The sequence below is a fragment of the Balaenoptera acutorostrata genome, chromosome 9, assembly GCF_949987535.1.
Source record: "Balaenoptera acutorostrata chromosome 9, mBalAcu1.1, whole genome shotgun sequence".
In the NCBI taxonomy this organism is placed as follows: domain Eukaryota; kingdom Metazoa; phylum Chordata; class Mammalia; order Artiodactyla; family Balaenopteridae; genus Balaenoptera; species Balaenoptera acutorostrata.
In genome coordinates this window covers 50,882,834-50,901,853 of record NC_080072.1, presented here as the reverse complement: position 1 = coordinate 50,901,853, position 19,020 = coordinate 50,882,834, and the positions used below count along the sequence as shown (strand labels likewise).

Sequence of the window (19,020 nt, the reverse complement as noted above, 5' to 3'; positions counted from 1 at the left end):
ATAATTCCTTTGCAATTCTAGTCACTTTTCAGTTTCTGCTGGGGCAGAATGTTGACAGAGGGCAGAAAGAAATTTTAGAATATGCTTAGTTGGGGAAGAACATCAGGTAGAAATACATTTGTGAGGTTTGAAGATTTTGTTTTGGGCTTTTCTTCCATAAATTGGTTGAAAATTTCTAGAGAACAGAGTTTTGTTTTTTGTTTGTTTGACTAAATTATGTCCCCCAGTACAAGTTAATTAATTCATGTATAAATGTATATTATATTGTTCATATTATATATAATATACATATATGTTTATATTATATATAAATATAGTCTAGATATATAAATATATATATAGTTTATATTATATACAGCAATACAGCATTAAAGTTAAGAGTGGGGGGACCCTGGAGTCAGTTTGCATGTGGATGTGAAATATGGCTTTGTCACTTACTGTTTAAGTAAGTTACTTAACATTTTTGTGCTTCAACTTTCCATTGATAGTAAAAGTAACTACCTTATAATGTTGTTTTGAATATAAAAATGTGTTAATATATGTAAAAAACAGAACTATGACTGGTCAAAGGAAATAATAAATGTTAGTTACAATTATTATTACAGTTAGAAAATACTATTTCTCAAAAAGGAGTCACTTTTTCATACTGTGTCATTCTAACTGCCGTGAATGTTTAAAGTAAAAAGAGAAAGACTACTGGCAGGATAAACAAGCATAAGCAGGATAAACTCTTTAGAACAAGCAGTGATCAGAGGAGAAATTCTAGACAGGCTGTTCGTTCCTCCCATTCTTATGTCTCTTGTCTCCTCATTTGTAAAATACAGAGGTCAGTCAAGTTGATTTTCTAAATATATTTCATCTTTGATTTTAAATATTTGCACACTTAGCTTCAACAAACACCAGATTTACTTTTCTATTGATAGTATGACCTGACATAGACTGTCTCTAGAATTCTATGATTCTATGTGCCTTTGGAATGGAGAATTTTTATCACAGCTCTGCGTATCTGTTTTGTCTTCACACTATAGATGATGGGGTTCATGACCGGGGGGATCAGCAGGTAGGTGTTAGCAATCATACTATGTACATATGCTGGGGCTTGTTTCCCAAATCTGTGAACAAAGGAGAGACTGATCAATGGAATATAGAAAATAGCAATAGCCCCAATATGGGAGATACATGTGCTGAAGGCTTTCTTCCTCTCTTCTGGGGATGTGATGCTGAGGATAGTCTTAATGATCAAAACATAAGAAAGGGGGATGAGAATTGAGTCCACACCAACAGTAGAGGTCATGGCAGTCAGCCCAACTGCACTGTTGATCCTGGTGTCTGTGCATGAGAGCTTCATCACATGAGGGTGGAAGCAGTAAGAGTAGTGGAGCACGTGGCTGTGGCAGAAGGACAGTCTCATAAGAAGTGCTACCATTGGTGTCAGCATTAGTGTCCCCCTGATGACAATTGCCACTCCAATTTGAATTATTCTGGAGTCAGTTAAAATGGTGGCATAACTGATGGGATTAGAGATGGCGACAAAACGATCAAAAGCCATGGCCAACAGCACTGACAATTCCATGACAGTGAAGAGTTTAACAAAGAACATCTGTGACAAGCAGGCAGTAAAGCTGATCTCCCTGGCATTGAACCAGAATATACCCAACATGGTGACCAGAGTGTATACGGACAAGCCAAGGTCAGTGGTGGACAGCATGGAGAGGAAATAATACATGGGCTCATGAAGGCTGGGCTGAATGACAATGACAAATAGAATCAGGTTGTTTCTTGAGAGAGCTGTTACATAGAGAAAACAGAAGGGAATGGAGATCCAGCTGTGGAAGGCTTCCAGCCCAGGAACACCAGTTAGCAGGAAAATAATGGAAGAGGATGTGATATTCTGGAAGTGGGACATGCTGGATTAAAAGTACAGAATTCCAAGATGAAATTCTGGAATAACCAAAAAAACCTACATTTAAAAAATTAACCCAATTACAAATAATTTTATTCAACCAAAAACTAACCACAGATGAATGTCTATATACTATGTAAGTATGAATGACTCATTTAAAATGATAAAATAATTGTAAGATTTCGACTGTTGTAGTAGGTACTCTTTTTTTTTTTTTTTGTATTTTCCCCAGCCCATGATTTTTCTTCCCTGGGGCCCTTTGCTGGTAGCTAGGTTTATACTATGTGATTTTTTCCTCTAGCCAAAGATGACTGGACTAAGAAAAGACGCTTTACCCAAGATTGGCCAATCATATTCCATCCTCTTTGGAATGTTTTTCTGTATAGTTGGCATCAGAGAAAAATAGATTGGGGCTTTGGAGCAGCAGTATTACATTGGCCATGAGAACAGAAAACAGTGAAGCTTACAGACAATTTGGGAAGCCAGAAAATATTGAGAAAGAGATACTTATAATGCAAAGCAACACATATGAAGTGATAATAAATGGCTTAGGCATCAGTGCAGTCATGAGCAGGTGCCTACAGTATCTAACCTTTCAAGTGACTCTTGCAGTACAGCATCTGGAATTGCATTTGAGAGAGATGGAGAGTTAGAACTCAGACCTATCACCTACAGAGGGCTCTGCCCCCACTTGTTATAGTGTGCTGCCGTGTTCAAATATATTTCTTTCTTCAATCTGCTTGAAGAGTAGCTTTTCTCCATTAGCAAAGAACAGATTTTCTCCGTTTTGTTAAGACATACTTCTCAGGTGACACCTAATAGAATGTTATTGTTTTGCTTTGGAGGAGAATATAAAACTTTGTTGCAAACATTATATATTTTTTTTCATTGAGTAGAGAATTGCAGACTGGGTAAATGGGTCTGTATGAGTTGGAAGAGGGGGTCTGGGGAAAAACAGAGATTAGTTTATTAGATTATTCCAAGGCTTTTAGAATGGCATATGTTGAAAGTGCTGAGTCTGAATGAACTTGTACTTACAAGAATGAACTTGTAGCCAATGTTAAGGTTCCTCAGGGGAACCTAAGTGTTTCTAGACCTCACAAGTTCACCCAAAGTGCAAACTCAAGAATTCCCTAAATAAATCTCTTAGTTTTAACAATGGGAAAATTTTAATTCAAATTAATGGAAAATTAGAGAAAAAAAGAGTGTTAAGTTACATGAGTTGACCAAATCAGTGAACTATGACTTTCGTGTTTCCAGTTTAGAATAATGAGAGTGTCCTCAGAGAACCAATCAAATTACTGTCAAATGTATTATCAAACCTCATAATGGAAATGAGAGTTAACAATAAAGGGAACATTTATTTAAAAAGGGAATTTTTTTGGACACTACTTCCAATGATTGTTTATTGAGTGTCGTGAATTTGACAAACGCTGTATAGAAACGAAGTAGATATGGTCTTGCCCAACTGGCATGCATTTCACAATTAACTCTGAAAATTTGAAAGATTAACAAGTTCTATTAGTACTTTTCATAAATAGATTGATTTCTGAAAAACATTTTTATGGCTTTTACTTTTAAAAAGTATGTCTTGATCAGAAAGATAAACTAAAAACCTATTAAATGAATGATACTTATAATAATTTAAAAGAATGTGTTCACCTCTCATTTTCCACAAGTCTTTGACCTGTTTATTTATTATTAATTCACAGAACCTGGGATTCAGTTTTTCAAGTTAACAACTTCCTGGGGTTACTGGGAAGCAGAGTAATCATGAAAAGGGATCACTTCAATTCTATGTACAAAAGGTTTGGGGTATTTGGAGAAGGCTTTCCAAGAAAATCAGTGCTTGAAAGATTTCTATGTTTTGTGTATGTCAAGATGAAGTATTCCAAAGCTTTTAGAGTGGCATATGTGAAAATGTTGAGCCAGAATGAACTTGTAATATCTCTTCCTTTGCTCTTGCCTTACACTCTCAGAGACATTTTCTGAGCACCTACTCTGCACAGTGCTGTGTTAGAAGCTAAGACATAATACAAACAAAACCCCTCTTAAAGAGTTTATAATCAAGTAAGAGAGAATGAATGTTGCTGTTTATAAATAACTCCAATATCCAGTGTATTATGATGAATAATAAAAACAGTTATGAGAGTGCAGAAGGCCTCTGTCAATTAATTCTGCCTACCACAGTGATTTTCATGGTGATATGCAATGATTGAGTTGTAATTTTTGTCATTGAGTTCTAGGAAATTTTATAAGAGATCAGTTTAAAAAAATAAATTGCTATCTGAACAATTTCTCTTTCACCCTAACATCTTCATGGTTCCCCTTACATTATTTCATTAATTCAATTTATTCACTGCTCGTTTTCATTCTTCTTATCATTTTTTTCCCTTCCCTTTCACAGTGCAGGTTGAACTGATCTGTGCTGAGCCTGGAAGAAGAGAACTCCCTTGAATTCCTTCTTTTTCATTGGTCTACAACCATAAATCCCTGCACCCTCTCATCATCCATGCTGGGCTCAGACACAGAGGTTTCCTTATTCCTTTCATAGCCAATAACCCCACCTAAGCACTTTATCATCCGTCATAAACACTTCATTCATTCCAACATCAAACTGGGAGCTCACTGTGTATTGTGTCAGCACTAAGGGTACGAAGCAAGTAAAATAACAGTGGTTTGGTGCCTGAGGAAACCAGAGAGGTTGTCAGGACCTCATCTTTATAAGGCTGAAAACCTTATCTTTAATGAGTCCAGGGACTCCTCTGAAAATAAAAAATTACCAATTTTGAACACCTACTACATGCCAGGCACGATATTCGGCAAGGTGTGTATCAGAGGAATCAGAGACGAAGAAATGCCACTAGTTGTAGAGTGCACAAGGGTAAGATGCTTTAGATAAGACAGAAATTAGTGTGGAGTGACAGATTCTGAGTGCGTGTATACATGAGTGTGTTTGGCTGTGTGTCAAGAGGAATTAGTCCCAAGAAATCTTAACAGAGTAGATGAATTTTAACTGTGTAAAGTTTTGATGGGTGGGTGTGAGTTCACAAGGATGGAAAGCAGGAAAGAGTTATTCTTGACATACATAACAAGGGAGCAGAGGCTGAATGGAATAATGACACAATACAGTTTGTTGGCTGACTACAAGAAAATCAATATGCTGAGCCTTAAATGTGAAGCTGGGTGCTGTGGGAAATGAAGCAAGAGAAGGCGGTGGGGGGGAAGGACATTGAAATCTTGAATTCCATGGAAAGGATAAGGGACTTGGATTTTAGTTTCAGAGCATCAAAAGCCAGGCATTTCCAAATATTTTATGAATAAGTAAATAAATCATTCTTCATGTCTTCTAATGTAACACCAACAAAATTCCTTTCCTTTGTTAGCATCTTATTTAGTACCATTGACTCCTTTTCTGCAGTCTACAATACTCAAGTTTTACCCCAATCTATTAATGAAAGCTTCCCACACATTTATATCAATGTTGTCAACACATTCAATGCAACCAAGACATATTGAACATCTTTCATAATTGGCCACTGTGCTTAGATAGTGAGAGAAATAAGACATTAACCCTGTTTCTCTCTCAATTTCCTGCCATATCTTTTATAATAACAAAATTGTTCTTTGAAGGACAGTCTGCTTTTGTTTATTATTTCTTCACCTTCAGTAACAATCTGAATTCTTTCCCTAATGACTCTCAGAAATTTCTCCAACTGATGTCACCAATGACATTCTAAATACCAAGTGCAAAGGTTTATTTTCACATTTGTTTTCCTCTCCTTTATCTCAAATTGTCTCAGTGTTGACTACCTCCACTTTGAAACTTTCTCCTTTATTAGCTTTGATGGTAGTGATTCTGTGAGATTCCCCCCCCCGCCCCGTTTATCAAATAATATTTTTGTTCTCTGTCTTGTAATTTTGCTGTTCTTTAGGAGTCTGTTTTTCTTCCAAGGAGTTCCTTTTCTTTCTTGCTCTCCATGTATTCTCCTTGGGAAATAGTAGTTATTCCCATGGCTTTAAATAGCACTTATATCCAGATGACTTGCAAACCTTAAATCTAATTATGGCCTCTCCTGAGTTCTGTATTTCAAAAGTTAATAGAATCTTTGAAGCTGTGGCAAGATTTCTAGGCTTAAACTTGAAAGCAGTAATGAATCATGGAACTAGAGTGAGGAGATCAAATTGATGATTTAGAAAAAGAACTGGCAGCAGTTTGGAGAACAAATCAAAGCTCACTGCTTAGTGCCAGTGGATAAAATGTGAATAAACTATTTTATCTATACCTGAGGGATATCTCTACTCATACATCCTCAGACACCTCAACCTCAGTAAGAGCCACAAAGACCTCACTCCCCGTCCCATTCCAAACCTGACTCTCTCTCCAATGCTTCATTTATCAGTAAATGACATCAAATTCTAGCAAGTCATCTGCTTAGAATTGTCTCCCTCATGCACACACACCACACACTCTTCTCCCTCTCTCTCTCATCCTCAACGTACAAATTGTCGTTAAATTTGTATTGATTCTACTTCGGAAATGTCAAAAACTGGAGCCTCAGGAGGTCTATATATGAAGGCTAAGTAATACCAGTCTGGTTGGTAGTGGGACCTCGAAGCTGTATTTCATTGCAATTGTCTTAAATTGAGAACACAAAACTGTTCATATCAACAAATAAAGGAGGACTAATGGATATTATTAGGAGGAAGCACAAAAGTTCCCCCAAGTTACTCTTTTTTGCAGCCATCACAATCGAATCTGTTCAATCCCTGCACATCATCCCCATGCATCCTCTCCAATCGCTGCACAACCTTCATTTTCTCTTGTGAGAAATGAGCTATAGTCTCTCCACTAATTTTCCTGTCCACTTAGATCACAATGATGCTCTTTCATTGCACTGCCATGAGCTGTAGCTTGTGGCTACTTCTTTAACTGCTGAATTAGACCATTATCAGTATTGTCCAAGTCATTGCCAATGGCATGGCTATTGTGTGACTGATCTGACTTTAGATCCTTGCTCAAACACCAACTAGTTTTGAGATCTTGTATGGTGGCAATAACAAAAAATATTATAACAACAGCTACCATTTAGTAACTTGTTCTGTGAATGTTACTTTGCCAAGCACTCTATAAACATTTTATCTTTTCATTCTTACTACAACACCATGTGGCAAGTATTATTAAATTCACTTTTCTGATAACGAAACTAAGTATCAGAGAAGTTATGAAACATATACAGGATCACATACAACTAGTGAATAGCAGAGCTGGGATTCTAGACCTATTTCTTTTTAATTCCAATGCTCATGCACTGAAACCTACAAGTAATGTAAACTTTCTTTGATTCAGTTTCCTTATCTATGAGATAAAATAGGCACTGTGTCTAGTACAGTACCTGGCATGCAGTAGATGCTCAAAATTGGTATTTTTCCATTTTTAATAAGAATCACTGGGCTTAGAAATGAGGTTTTCAGCCCCTGAAGACCTCTTTGGTTTTCTTGAGCACCAAACCACTGACCGGGATAAATATATTAGCAACTGATTAAGTCATTTGACTAATGAGCAACAGGGTATCCCACCCACACCTGGCAGAACAAAATGCCCCTTCTCTATAGAGTCCCCGAGAATAAATAATTCTACAAATTCTACCATCTGCCTCAGCCCACCATCCCATTATCTAATCTAATTCTGCACAGGGTGAGGAAACTCTTCTCTGTGGGTAAGAAAGTTTGGTTTGTCTAGAATTGAGCTTTTTCATTGAACAAAACGATTTTACTTACAGGACCTGTGCAGCAATTTTTCTGTCCCTCTCAGGCTGACCCAGAATGCTGAGGAGGCTTTCGATCCAGGGGAGGGCCAAGCTTATGTGAAAACTTCTCGCCCGCCTGGTTGGAGACAGTCACAGAGCTGAGAGGCCAGTTTCCGGCACTGGTGTCATTCACTGTGTCTCCAGGGTACAGAGGTTCCCACAAGACTTATTTTGCCTCATACAGTATTTTCGTATCTTCCATTATGCAATTGCTGTCTGTGGCTGTGTGCTTTATAAGCTGATGTAATTTTTTGTCCTGAGCCCTTTCATTGAAAGATTTTTTATAAGAACAGTTTGGAGATAGAAGACACACACCATAAATTCCCCCATTTAAACTGTACTTTTTTTTTTTTTTTAAGATTCCATATATATGTATTAGCATACAGTATTTATTTTTCTCTTTCTGACTCACTTCACTCTGTATGACAGTCTCTAGGTCCACCCACCTCACTACAAATAACTCAATTTCCTTTCTTTTTATGGCTGAGTAATATTCCATTGTATATATGTGCTTGAGGACACTGGGAGGGGGAAGGGTAAGCTGGGACGAAGTGAGAGAGTGGCATGGACTTATATATACTACCAAATGTAAAATAGATAGCTAGTGGGAAGCAGCCGCATAGCACAGGGAGATCAGCCCTGTGCTTTGTGACCACCTAGAGGGGTGGGATAGGGAGGGTGGGAGGGAGATGCAAGAGGGAGGAGATATGGGGATATATGTATATGTATAGCTGATTCACTTTGTTATAAAGCAGAAACTAACACACCATTGTAAGGCAATTATACTCCAATAAAGATGTTAAAAAAAAAATAAAGTGTACTATTTAACAGGTTCTAGTAAATTCACAGAGTTGTGCAACAACAATAATCACAGTCTAATTTTAGAAAATTTTCATCACCCCAGAAAGAAACCCCATGCCCATTTGCAATCACCATGAAGAGGATTTTTTTAAATGAAATTTTATAGCTGACTGCTAAAAGGCCTCTGCTATTGGGAGTGTAAATCATACTCCACGCCATAACCCTAGTATCTATCATTAACAGCAGTCCTGTTTCATTAACCTATCTGTGTTTTTAGCAGCCTCTTCTTTCAACTGAGAAAAAATTATTTATTTATCTACACATTTCATAAAAGTGTCCTGTATTCCAAACATCATGCAAAGTGCTGGAGGTAAAAAAAAAAAATACAACAATAGTTCTTACTGTCCAGCATCTCCTAGTTTACTGTAGAAAACAGACAGGTTAACCAATAATTACCAATACCAATAACAAATGATAAGTTTTTCTCAGAGACTGAACCAAGTGTTGGTAAATGTAGTAGATAATCTCAGTTCATCACTTAAGTGTGCAGAAAATAAAGTTTATTTACCTTTTCATAATTCAGCCTGTATTCTGTTTTGAAGTCCCAGTCCACTAGATGGAAGAAAAGTAATCACAATAATTTGGAGTTCTCCCTACTTGTGTTCAAATTTGGAGGATTTTTTTTATTGGAATATAGTTGCTTTACAATGTTGTGCTAGTTTCTGCTGTACAACGAAGTGAATCAGCTATATGTATACATATATCCCTTCCCTCTTGGACCTCCCTCCCACCCCCACCCATCCCACCCATCTAGGTCATCACAGAGCACCAAGCTGAGCTCCCTGTGCTATATAGCAGGTTCCCACTAGCTATCTATTTTACACATGGTAGTGTATATATGTCAATTCTTATCTCCCAATTCGTCCCTCCCTCCCTTTTCCCACCATGTCCACATGTCCATTCTCTACATCTGTGTCTCTATTCCGGCCCTGCAAATAGGTTCATCTGTACCATTTTTACACATCTGAGTACATCTGATGTGAGGTGAATACTGTCTTCTTTAGTCTTTAGTAAATAGTACCCACAGATTTCTATGGGCTATCCATCTTGTCTACTTATGGTACCTTTAAACATTTTTTTTTTTTTTTTTTTTTTAATGAGGATCTTGAATCAGATGCGTATGTTTGATTGATTGATTGATTGATTGATTTTGGCTGTGTTGGGTCTTCGTTTCTGTGCGAGGGCTTTCTCCAGTTGTGGCAAGCGGGGGCCACTCTTCATCGCGATGCGCGGGCCTCTCTCGTTGCGGAGCACAGGCTCCAGACGCGCAGGCTCAGCAGTTGTGGCTCACGGGCCCAGCCGCTCTGCGGCATGTGGGATCTTCCCAGGCCAGGGCTCGAACCCGTGTCCCCTGCATTAGCAGGCAGATTCTCAACCACTGCGCCACCAGGGAAGCCCCTATGGTACCTTTAGATCCTCAGATATTTCCACCATTTCTGGACCACTGTTGGGTAGATGGGTCTTAGAGTCATCCTTGATTTCTACCTCTTACACTCTGTATACAAACCATTGGCAAATCATGCCAATAACTTTGAAAATATAACCAGAATTTAATCACTCTCCATCACCTCCAAAAATGTCTTCCTTATCCAGGTCACAATTATCTCTCACTTGGATAATTTCAGTAGTTTCCTAACCATTCTCCCTGCTTCCATCCCCACCACCAAGTCTGTTTCGCCACAGAAAATGTCTTGTCCTGAAGTATTTTATTTTTTATAATGTAGCAAAACAAAAACAGCAATATTTGATTATGCATTCTTTGTCCAAGATATAATGCCAAATGTTTGTGGTAGGCAAAATAAGGCCCCCAAAGATGACTGTGTCCTAATGCCTGGAACTTGTGAATATGTTACCTTTACATGACAGAAGGGACTTTGCAGATGTGATGAAAGCTGAATCCCTGGAGATGGGAGATTATCCTGGGTTATCTGGGTAGGTCCAGTCTAATCATATGAGTCCTGAAAAGTGGAGATAGAGAGATGGCAGCATGAGAAGGACTTGACCCACTGTTGCTGGCTTTGAAGGTGGCAGAGGGATACAGTAAGCTAACGAAGGTGGGCAGCTTCTAGAAGGAGAAAAGGCAAGGGTATTGATTCTCCCCTAGACCTCTCTTAGACCCTCTAGAAAAGAATACAGCCTTGATGATGCCTTGATTTTATCTCAGTGAGACATGTCAGACTTTTGACCTACACAACTATAAGATAATAAATTTGGTAGAAGGATCCATTATTACTTTGATTTATGCAGTTAGCAAGGATTATAGGGTTTAAGTAACATACTTAGGTCTCTCAGTTAATAAGTGGCACAACCAGTATTCAAAGCCTGGGCTATTGGAGACCCTTTCAGGTTTCAAACACATTCCCTAGAGAATTTTCACATGACCATTCATTCACCACTGATTCCAATTCAAGATGTTCTAAACCCACAGCACGCATGAATGCTTGTGTGCCAGGCTGGATGTTAACACGTCACTTGTGTAAGCTTATATTATGCATATGAAGTTTTGTTGTGTTGTGTCGCCTCACAGTGAACTCCTTGGGACCTTTGAAAACATTTTCTCTACCAGGCTGGGCAAATTCTAGGGCAGTGACTGCTTTCCCACTGGTCTCAGAAACTACCTGACAATGAACACAGTTACTTTTCCCCTGAACAAAAGAATGTTACTTTTCTCTCAAGGTAGTAGAGTTACCATAGTAGTATCATGTGCATTCTGTGCCAGAGTTTGGCACATGTGCATGGAATTGGTGTGCGTACTGATGAAGCATTGATCCACATACAGGTGCACATACTTTCAAAATATGGCCCTTCTCACTGCCCTGCTCTCACACCAGCCTAGCAGAAGAGCAGCTGGTAATTGTATCCAACCTGAAAAACCTGAGCAAAATGTCTCTCAAGAAAATCAATTGCAACAGGAATATTCTGTTATTGATACATTAATATCAATAACATTGGACCTGAGAAACATACCACAGTCTGTGATGTCATTGGATTCCATACTAATGTTCCTCAAACTTGTTAATCCAAACAGAAAAAGTAGAATTAAAAACAAGAAAACTATGCCTTAGGTACTTGCAATAAATATTACTTTTGAGTATCAACATTTTACTACAGTAAACAGTAAAATATTCTTACCTATCAAATCAGCAAATTTTTTAAAACATAATACACAGTGTTGTGTTGCTGTGTTAGGATATACTAAGCACTATTTTACAATATTTGTATCAACTTTATGGAAGTGAATCTTCCAGTACATCATTGTTTTAAAATGTCCAAAAAAAAATGTTCATAATATTCCATCTCTGGAAATTTATTCAAAGGAAAAGTATCAGATGCCAGCCACGTTATATGTAGGGGAACATTTATTGCAGCATTATTCACTAGTAAAAATGTAGGCAATTCTCTATGCTGCAGAAATAAAGTATTTATATCCAGTCATAGGATGTTATAGAACCTTTGAAATTCATGCATGTAGCAGCTGTTGTGGATGGTCATCCTGAATCAGGAAATGGAAAAGCAGGAATCAGGGCTGTGGGTTTTATAAGTCAGTAAACAGTACAGGTTCTGAAAGAAACAGAAAGTCTGAGACAGAAGCAAGAGGCCAGAGGCAAACCAGGTAATCTAGAGTTAATGTATCCAAATTGTAGAAATAAACTTAAAAACAAGCAAACAATAATAACAGCAGCAAAACCTGGTTGCTACCTCAATGATTGCTCTGTTTGGGCCACTGTTCACAAAAAATATTAAGGTCCTACAATGCCTGCTGGTCCTACATGGTCTGGTGAAAATCCGATTCTCCTCTTCCCCTCGATTCAAGCCTGTCGAATTAGTAGCAGTTCTCCTCCCTTGATGACTTGGCCAACATTAACCATTCGATTTTAGTGGATAAAGAAATGTATCAATAGCTCTTCCTAGTTTCTCTTTTTAAAAATTAATTTTTATTGGAGTATAGTTGCTTTACAATGTTGTGTTAGCTTCTACTGCACAGCAAAATGAATCAGCCAGACATATACATATATCCCCTCCATTAGGACACTACTATTCCTATTATTCCTATTTATTTCATTCCTCTCTGCTCCCACCATGCCTTGTACGTGTTTCCTTCAACATTCTTTATTCATTCATCTTTAGAAAAATATTGTATGCACAATATGTCTGTTATTGAACAAGATCAGATTGTAACATTGTCCCAGATATTACAGACTCTAGTGGAGGATATAATTTAAGAATGTGGGAAATTACGATATCATGTTATAATTACTCTAAAAGGGGAAATAATAGAGATCTTTGCTACTAAAAAACTAACAGTGAGACAGGTTGGGATCTGGGACTTGGGACCCTTTGCTGCAGAGCATTCACCTGGACAAATTTCTCCTCAAGCAACAGAATACAAAGAAACTATAAGGGACTAAAAATAACTGCATGCACAGGCGGGGTCAATTATGAACAATAAGATACAAAAAGGCCACAAACCAACTGTCACTTTCTGAGGTGCCAGGAGTAAAAGCACGGCACTGCCCATGATCCCTGCACACAGTACCACCATGGGGGTGGGCAAACCACCTAAGCACCCCCTCTGGCCCAACTCACTCATCCACCCCTACCCTCGCCCCATTTAAGCAACCAGCTCACTGCTCCCTCCTCGGGGAGTGAGCAAAGGAACCTGTTACTTGTTTTTGCTCCCTCCTGGTGCAGCATGAGTCCCAGTAAAGCCTTGCCTGAATTTCCCATCTGGCCTCTTATCAGTTTCTATTGATTAAGGAGTCCAAGAACCCTGGCTGGTAACAATAGTATTGGCATCACCTGGAAGCTTGTTAGAAATGCAGAGTATCAGATGAATCAAAATCTGCATTTTTGCACGATACTTAAGAGAGTCATGTGACACTCACATTTAAGAAGGACTGATGTAGATCACATAGGTGTTGGCACAACCTAGCCCCATGTGATCAAGGGAGGCTAACCAAATATAATTGTTAAAACAAGATTTTAGGAAATGAGGATTTTCCCCAGGGGAGTTAGGGGTGAGAGCAGGAGAGTAGGGGGTAGAGAGAGGTGAGGAGAGGAGATGATAGAAGGTTGAAGAAATGTTGCAGACATAAGCAACAGCTGTGGTGTTTTATCCCATAGGCAGGCTGAGCACAATATTAGGGCACCGCGAAGCAGGAGAGCTAAGAAACAAACCCCAAACAAAACCAAATCAAAGCAAAAATTTTTAAAAACCCACAATATTCAGCCTCCATTAATTTATCTTCAAGTTTGAAATCAGAGCATCTAGGAAAAAAAGCTATTTTAACACAAATGTAAATTTTATGTTGGCGAGTTGAGGTCAAGATGGCAGAATAGAAGGACCTGGGGTTCACCTCTCCCCACAAGTACCTCAAGAATACATCTACAAGTGGATCAATTCGCACAGAGCACCTGCTGAGCACTAGCAGAGGACCTCGGACACCTAAAAGGACAAGAAAAGATCTCAGTGTAACCAGGTAGGATGAAGGAGAGAAAGGGAAGAAAAAGAAAAGAGGAAATGGGATGGGACCCACACCCCTGGCGGGGAGCTGAAGGAGAGGAGAGCTTACCGCACCTGGGAAGGCCCCCTCACTGGTGGTGAGATATGCTGAAATAGAAGGGGGGGGGGCTTCAGGGACTAGTGGAAGAAAATGAAGCAGCCGGCTGTGGCAGGCAGGACAGAGCTAGATTTGCACGAACGGTCTGTGCCACAGCCCTGGGTGCCCCAGCCTGAGATGGGTGTTCACCAATGCTGGTGTGCGCTGGGTGCTGAAGTGTGGGGTTAGGAGAGCGGACCCGGGGAAAGGACTGATGTTGACTGCATGGAGAGGACTGAAGGGATGGGAGTGAGGAGCTCAGCTGTGCAGAGACAGCCTGAGGGGGTGGGAATGAGGAGCTCCACAGCTGGTAATGCTCCTGGAAGAGGGGCGGTTTGCCTTGGAAGTGAGGCACCATTGTTGAGTGGAGCACAAGGAGCAGGGCCACCATTGCAGACTCTCTGCCACACGCCAGCCCCTGCCTCCATGGGCACTGGGAGGGGCTCCCACCAGGGCGAGCACTCCCGTCTGTCGCAGCCTCCTGCCAGCCCCTGCCTCTGCAGGCACTAGAGGGGGATCCCATCGGGGCGAGCGCGTATACCTCAGTCATGGCCCCCTTATCCCTCTCCCGCCTGACCAAGCACACACATCCCATTCGGTTGCTGCCTCTTGCTGCTCCCACCTAAGTGAGCAAATGTGCCCCAGTCAGTCGATGCCTTCATCCCATCTTGCCTGGGCAGGGAACAGAAGCCTGAGGGTGGCCCACATGCACTGGTGAGGCCAAAAAAAGCTGACCCCCAAGGACTGTGCGACTAAGGAAAAGGAACTGAAATCTCTCTGTGCAGCTGCACAAGCCGTGGACTAATCCCCCGCGATCGGCTTGGTAAACCCAGCTTCTGTGGAATATCTGAATGGACAAGAAGTGCTTCAACTGAGACCAGTCTAGCTTTAACAGCTATGGACTTTGGGGGCACATACACGTGGGAGTTGGGCCAGGTCAGAGTCTGAGCTGCCCCCACAGTGGGTCCAGAGACCTACCTAGAGGTCTTGGAGGGCTTCCTGGGGAGGCGGAGGTTGGCTGTGCCTCACCATGGGGGCAAGGACACTTGGAACATGATAAAGAAAAAAGAATGAAGAGAAATGCGGACAGTCTCAGAGACCTCTGGGACAACATTAAACTTACCAACATTCAAATTATAGGGGTCCCAGAAGAAGAAGAGAAAGAGAAAGAGTCAGAAAATATTTGAAGAGATTATAGTTGAAAACTTCCCTAACATGGGACAGGAAGTCACCCAAGCCCAGGAAGCGTGGAGAGTCCCATACAGGATAAACCCAAGGAGAAATGCACCGAGACTCATATTAATCAAACTAACAAAAATTAAATAGAAAGAAAAAATATTAAAAGCAGCAAGGGAAAAACAACAAATAACATACAAGGGAATCCCCATAAGGTTATCGGCTGATTTTTCAGCAGAAACTCAGCAGGCCAGAAGGGAGTGGCATGATATATTTAAAAGAATGAAAGGGAAAAACCTACAACCAAGATTACCCAGCAAGGATCTCATTCAGATTTGACAGAGAAATCAAAAGCTTTACAGACAAGTAAAAGCTAAGAGAATAAAGCACCACCAAACCAGCTTTACAACAAATGCTGAAGGAACTTCTCTAGGCAGGAAACACAAGACAAGAAAAAGACCTACAAAAGCAAGCCCCAAACAATTAAGAAAATGGCAATAGGAACATACATATTGATAATTACCTTAAATGTAAATGGATTAAATGCTCCAACCAAAAGACACAGGCTGGTTGAATGGATACAAAAACAAGACCCGTATATAAGCTGTCTACAGGAGACCCACTTCAGACCTAGGGATTCATACAGACTGAAAGTGACAGGATGGAAAAAGATATTCCATGCAAACGGAAATCAAAAGAAAGCTAGAGTAGCAATACTCATATCAGACAAAAGAGACTTTAAACTAAAGACTATTACAAGAGACAAGGAAAGACACTACATAATGATCAAGGGATCAATCCAAGAAGAAGACATAACAATTGTAAATATATATGCATCCAACATAGGAGCACCTGAATACATAAGGCAAATGCTAACAGCCATAAAAGGGGAAATCGAGAGTAACACAATAATGGTGGGGGACTTCAACACCCCACTTACGCCAATGGATAGATCATCCAGACAGAAAATTAATAAGGAAACGCAAGCCTTAAATGACACATTAGATCAGATAGACTTAATTGATATTTATAGGACATTCCATTTGAAAGCATCAGAATACACTTTCTTCTCAAGTATATATGGAACATTCTCCAGGATAGATCACATCTTTGGTCACAAATCGAGCCTCGGTAAATTTAAGAAAACTGAAATCATATCAAGCATCATTTCTGACCACAATGCTATGAGATTAGAAATCAATTACAGGAAAAAAATTGTAAAAAACACAAACACATGGAAGCTAAACAATATGTTACTAAATAAACAATGTATCACTGAAGAAACAAAAGAGGAAATAAAAAAAACCTAGAGACAAATGACAATGAAAACTGTAAAATCCAAAAGCTATGGGATGCGGCAAAAGCAGTTCTAAAAGAGAAGTTTATACAATCCTACCTTAAGAAACAAGAAAAATCTCAAATAAACAACCTATCCTTACACCTAAAGCAACTAGAGAAAGAAGAACAAGCAAAACTGTTAGATTTTAGTTTTTGGCTATTGTTTCCTTTTCTAAAAATAGAGCTACTGCATGACCCAGCAATTCCACTCCTAGGCATATATCCAGAGAAAACCATAATTCAAAAGGATGCATGCACCCTGATGTTCACTGGAACACTATTTACAATAGCCAGGACATGGAAGCAACCTAAATGTCCATCAACAGAGGAATGGATAAAAAGATGTGGTACATATATATAATGGAATATTACTTAGCTATAAAAAGGAACAAAATAGTGCCATTTACAGAGACGTGGATAGACCTAGACCTTGTCATACAGACTGAAGTAAGTCAGAAAGAGAAAAACAAATATTGTATAATATTGCTTATATGTGGAATCTAGAAAAATGGTACAGATGAACTTATTTGCAAAGCAAAGGTAGAGTCACAGATATAGAGAACAAACTTATGGTTACCAAGGCAGAAGGGGAGGTGGGATGAATTGGGAATTGGGATTGACATATATACACTACTATGTATAAAATAGATAACTAATGAGAACCGACTGTATAGCACAGGGAACTCCACTCAGTGCTCTGTGGTCACCTAAATGGAAAGGATATCTAAAAAAGAGTGGATATATGTATATGTATAACTGATTCACTTTGCTGTATAGCAGAAAGTAACACAATATTGTAAAGCAACCATACTCCAATAAAAATAAATTAAAAAAAGAAAAAATAGTAACTTCAGAAAGTGCTTCTTTTAATATTCAATAATACCTTTTTCATGTGACTAAACTTACAGTTAATTTTCAAATTAAAAGGAAATCTGAATATCAAGTAAATAAATAAGTAAATAAATAAATAAATTGTGTCAATACAAAATAAAATCTCTCTTGAGTTGCATTTGAGGCAGAAGTTTGGAACAAGTAAATGCCTTAATACTGCCTTGGAGGACAGAATGAGACAAGGCTCAGAGGAGAACGAGAAAAGCATGTCATATTCAGGGAATTGAAGATGTGTTCAGTAGAGTTGAAGCAGAAAGAGTAGAAAGACAGTGCTTTCAGGATAGAACTCTAAATGGGTAGGTGAGTGCAGAGAAGTTATTCAAAGTATTCAAGCCCTGGGACAGGTCAATTAGAAAAGACACTCTCTCCGTCAGATGGGACACTGGTCATTTTACCCTTTGTGTATCCACTGATTATTAGACCTGGGCTGATGAATAATTTAAATCCCTTGGGTTTGTGCTCAAGAAGAGCCTGAGGTTCTGCTAACTGTGTACCATCTTCTGCAGCCCTGCTCATGGACCAGCACTGTTCAGATTGGAATCCTTAGCATGGCCAGCAGGATTTTCCCATTTATATCCCTATAACAGCCTGGCCATCTCCTTTTGCTTCTATACCTTGGAAGCTTCTCAAACATTTCCTGGCAAACTTATCCAGGGCTGTGAAAATGTCTCCGCCATCTGCTGAAGTGCTTTCTGGAGGAAAACAATGCTTCTATTAGTCCAGAAGATATCCAAAACAACAGCATATTTTATCAGGTTCTTGATGAATTCCTGAAAAGAAACGTGTCTTTCCAGATTTTCCTGGGGATCTAGAATCTTGTGACAAAGGGAAAAACATTAACCAGTATAAGTAAGGTCTCTGCTCTGCAATAACTCTAATGGAAATAGTTACCTCATCCTCTTCTTCCATATAGCAGACGTCTTTGCAAGGTAATGTCCACTTGGCATACCCTTTTATGCCAAGAAGCATGTTTAATTAATTAGTGTTCTTAAAACTTACCAACCCTCTCAGTTCATCACAAATTGTCGAAAACTGTATTAAGTGGACAAAGGCTGAAAGCCACTTATGTGTTTTCACAGTTTTGATAGAGGCTGTCTGTCAAACATGGTTAATATCTCCACCACAAAGATAACTACACTGGTGTCAGTTTCAGGCCAGTTATCAGAACAGCCTAGTGCCTTTGTAAGCTAGCAAGGGACACACAAGGGACTCAAAGTTTTGTAGTCCTCTTTAGTTTTTTTCTTTAAAAAAATAGGCTTTATTCTTTAGAAAATTTTAGGTTCACAGCAAATTGAGAGGAAGGTACAGAGATTTCCCATATATTTCTTGCCCCTACACATGTGTATCCTCTTCATTATCACCCACCCCCGACAGAGTCCTTCATTTGTTACAACTGATGAACCTACATTGATACACCATTATCACCCGAAGTCCATGGTTT

General features: G+C 39.3%; 1 protein-coding gene across 1 annotated transcript; it reads right to left on the bottom strand.

Annotated features, from left to right (window-relative positions):
* Window positions 1–961: 961 nt before the first annotated feature.
* LOC103013127 (olfactory receptor 51F2-like) lies at window positions 962–1,906 on the bottom strand. Its single transcript, XM_007172888.1, has one exon. It carries the CDS (start codon window positions 1,904–1,906, stop codon window positions 962–964), a length of 945 nt encoding a protein of 314 aa, XP_007172950.1.
* Window positions 1,907–19,020: the final 17,114 nt, after the last annotated feature.

Bases quoted from the DNA above. Each gene is read 5' to 3' on its own strand.
- LOC103013127 (XM_007172888.1), bottom strand. From the start codon at position 1,906: ATGTCCCACTTCCAGAATATCACATCCTCTTCCATTATTTTCCTGCTA.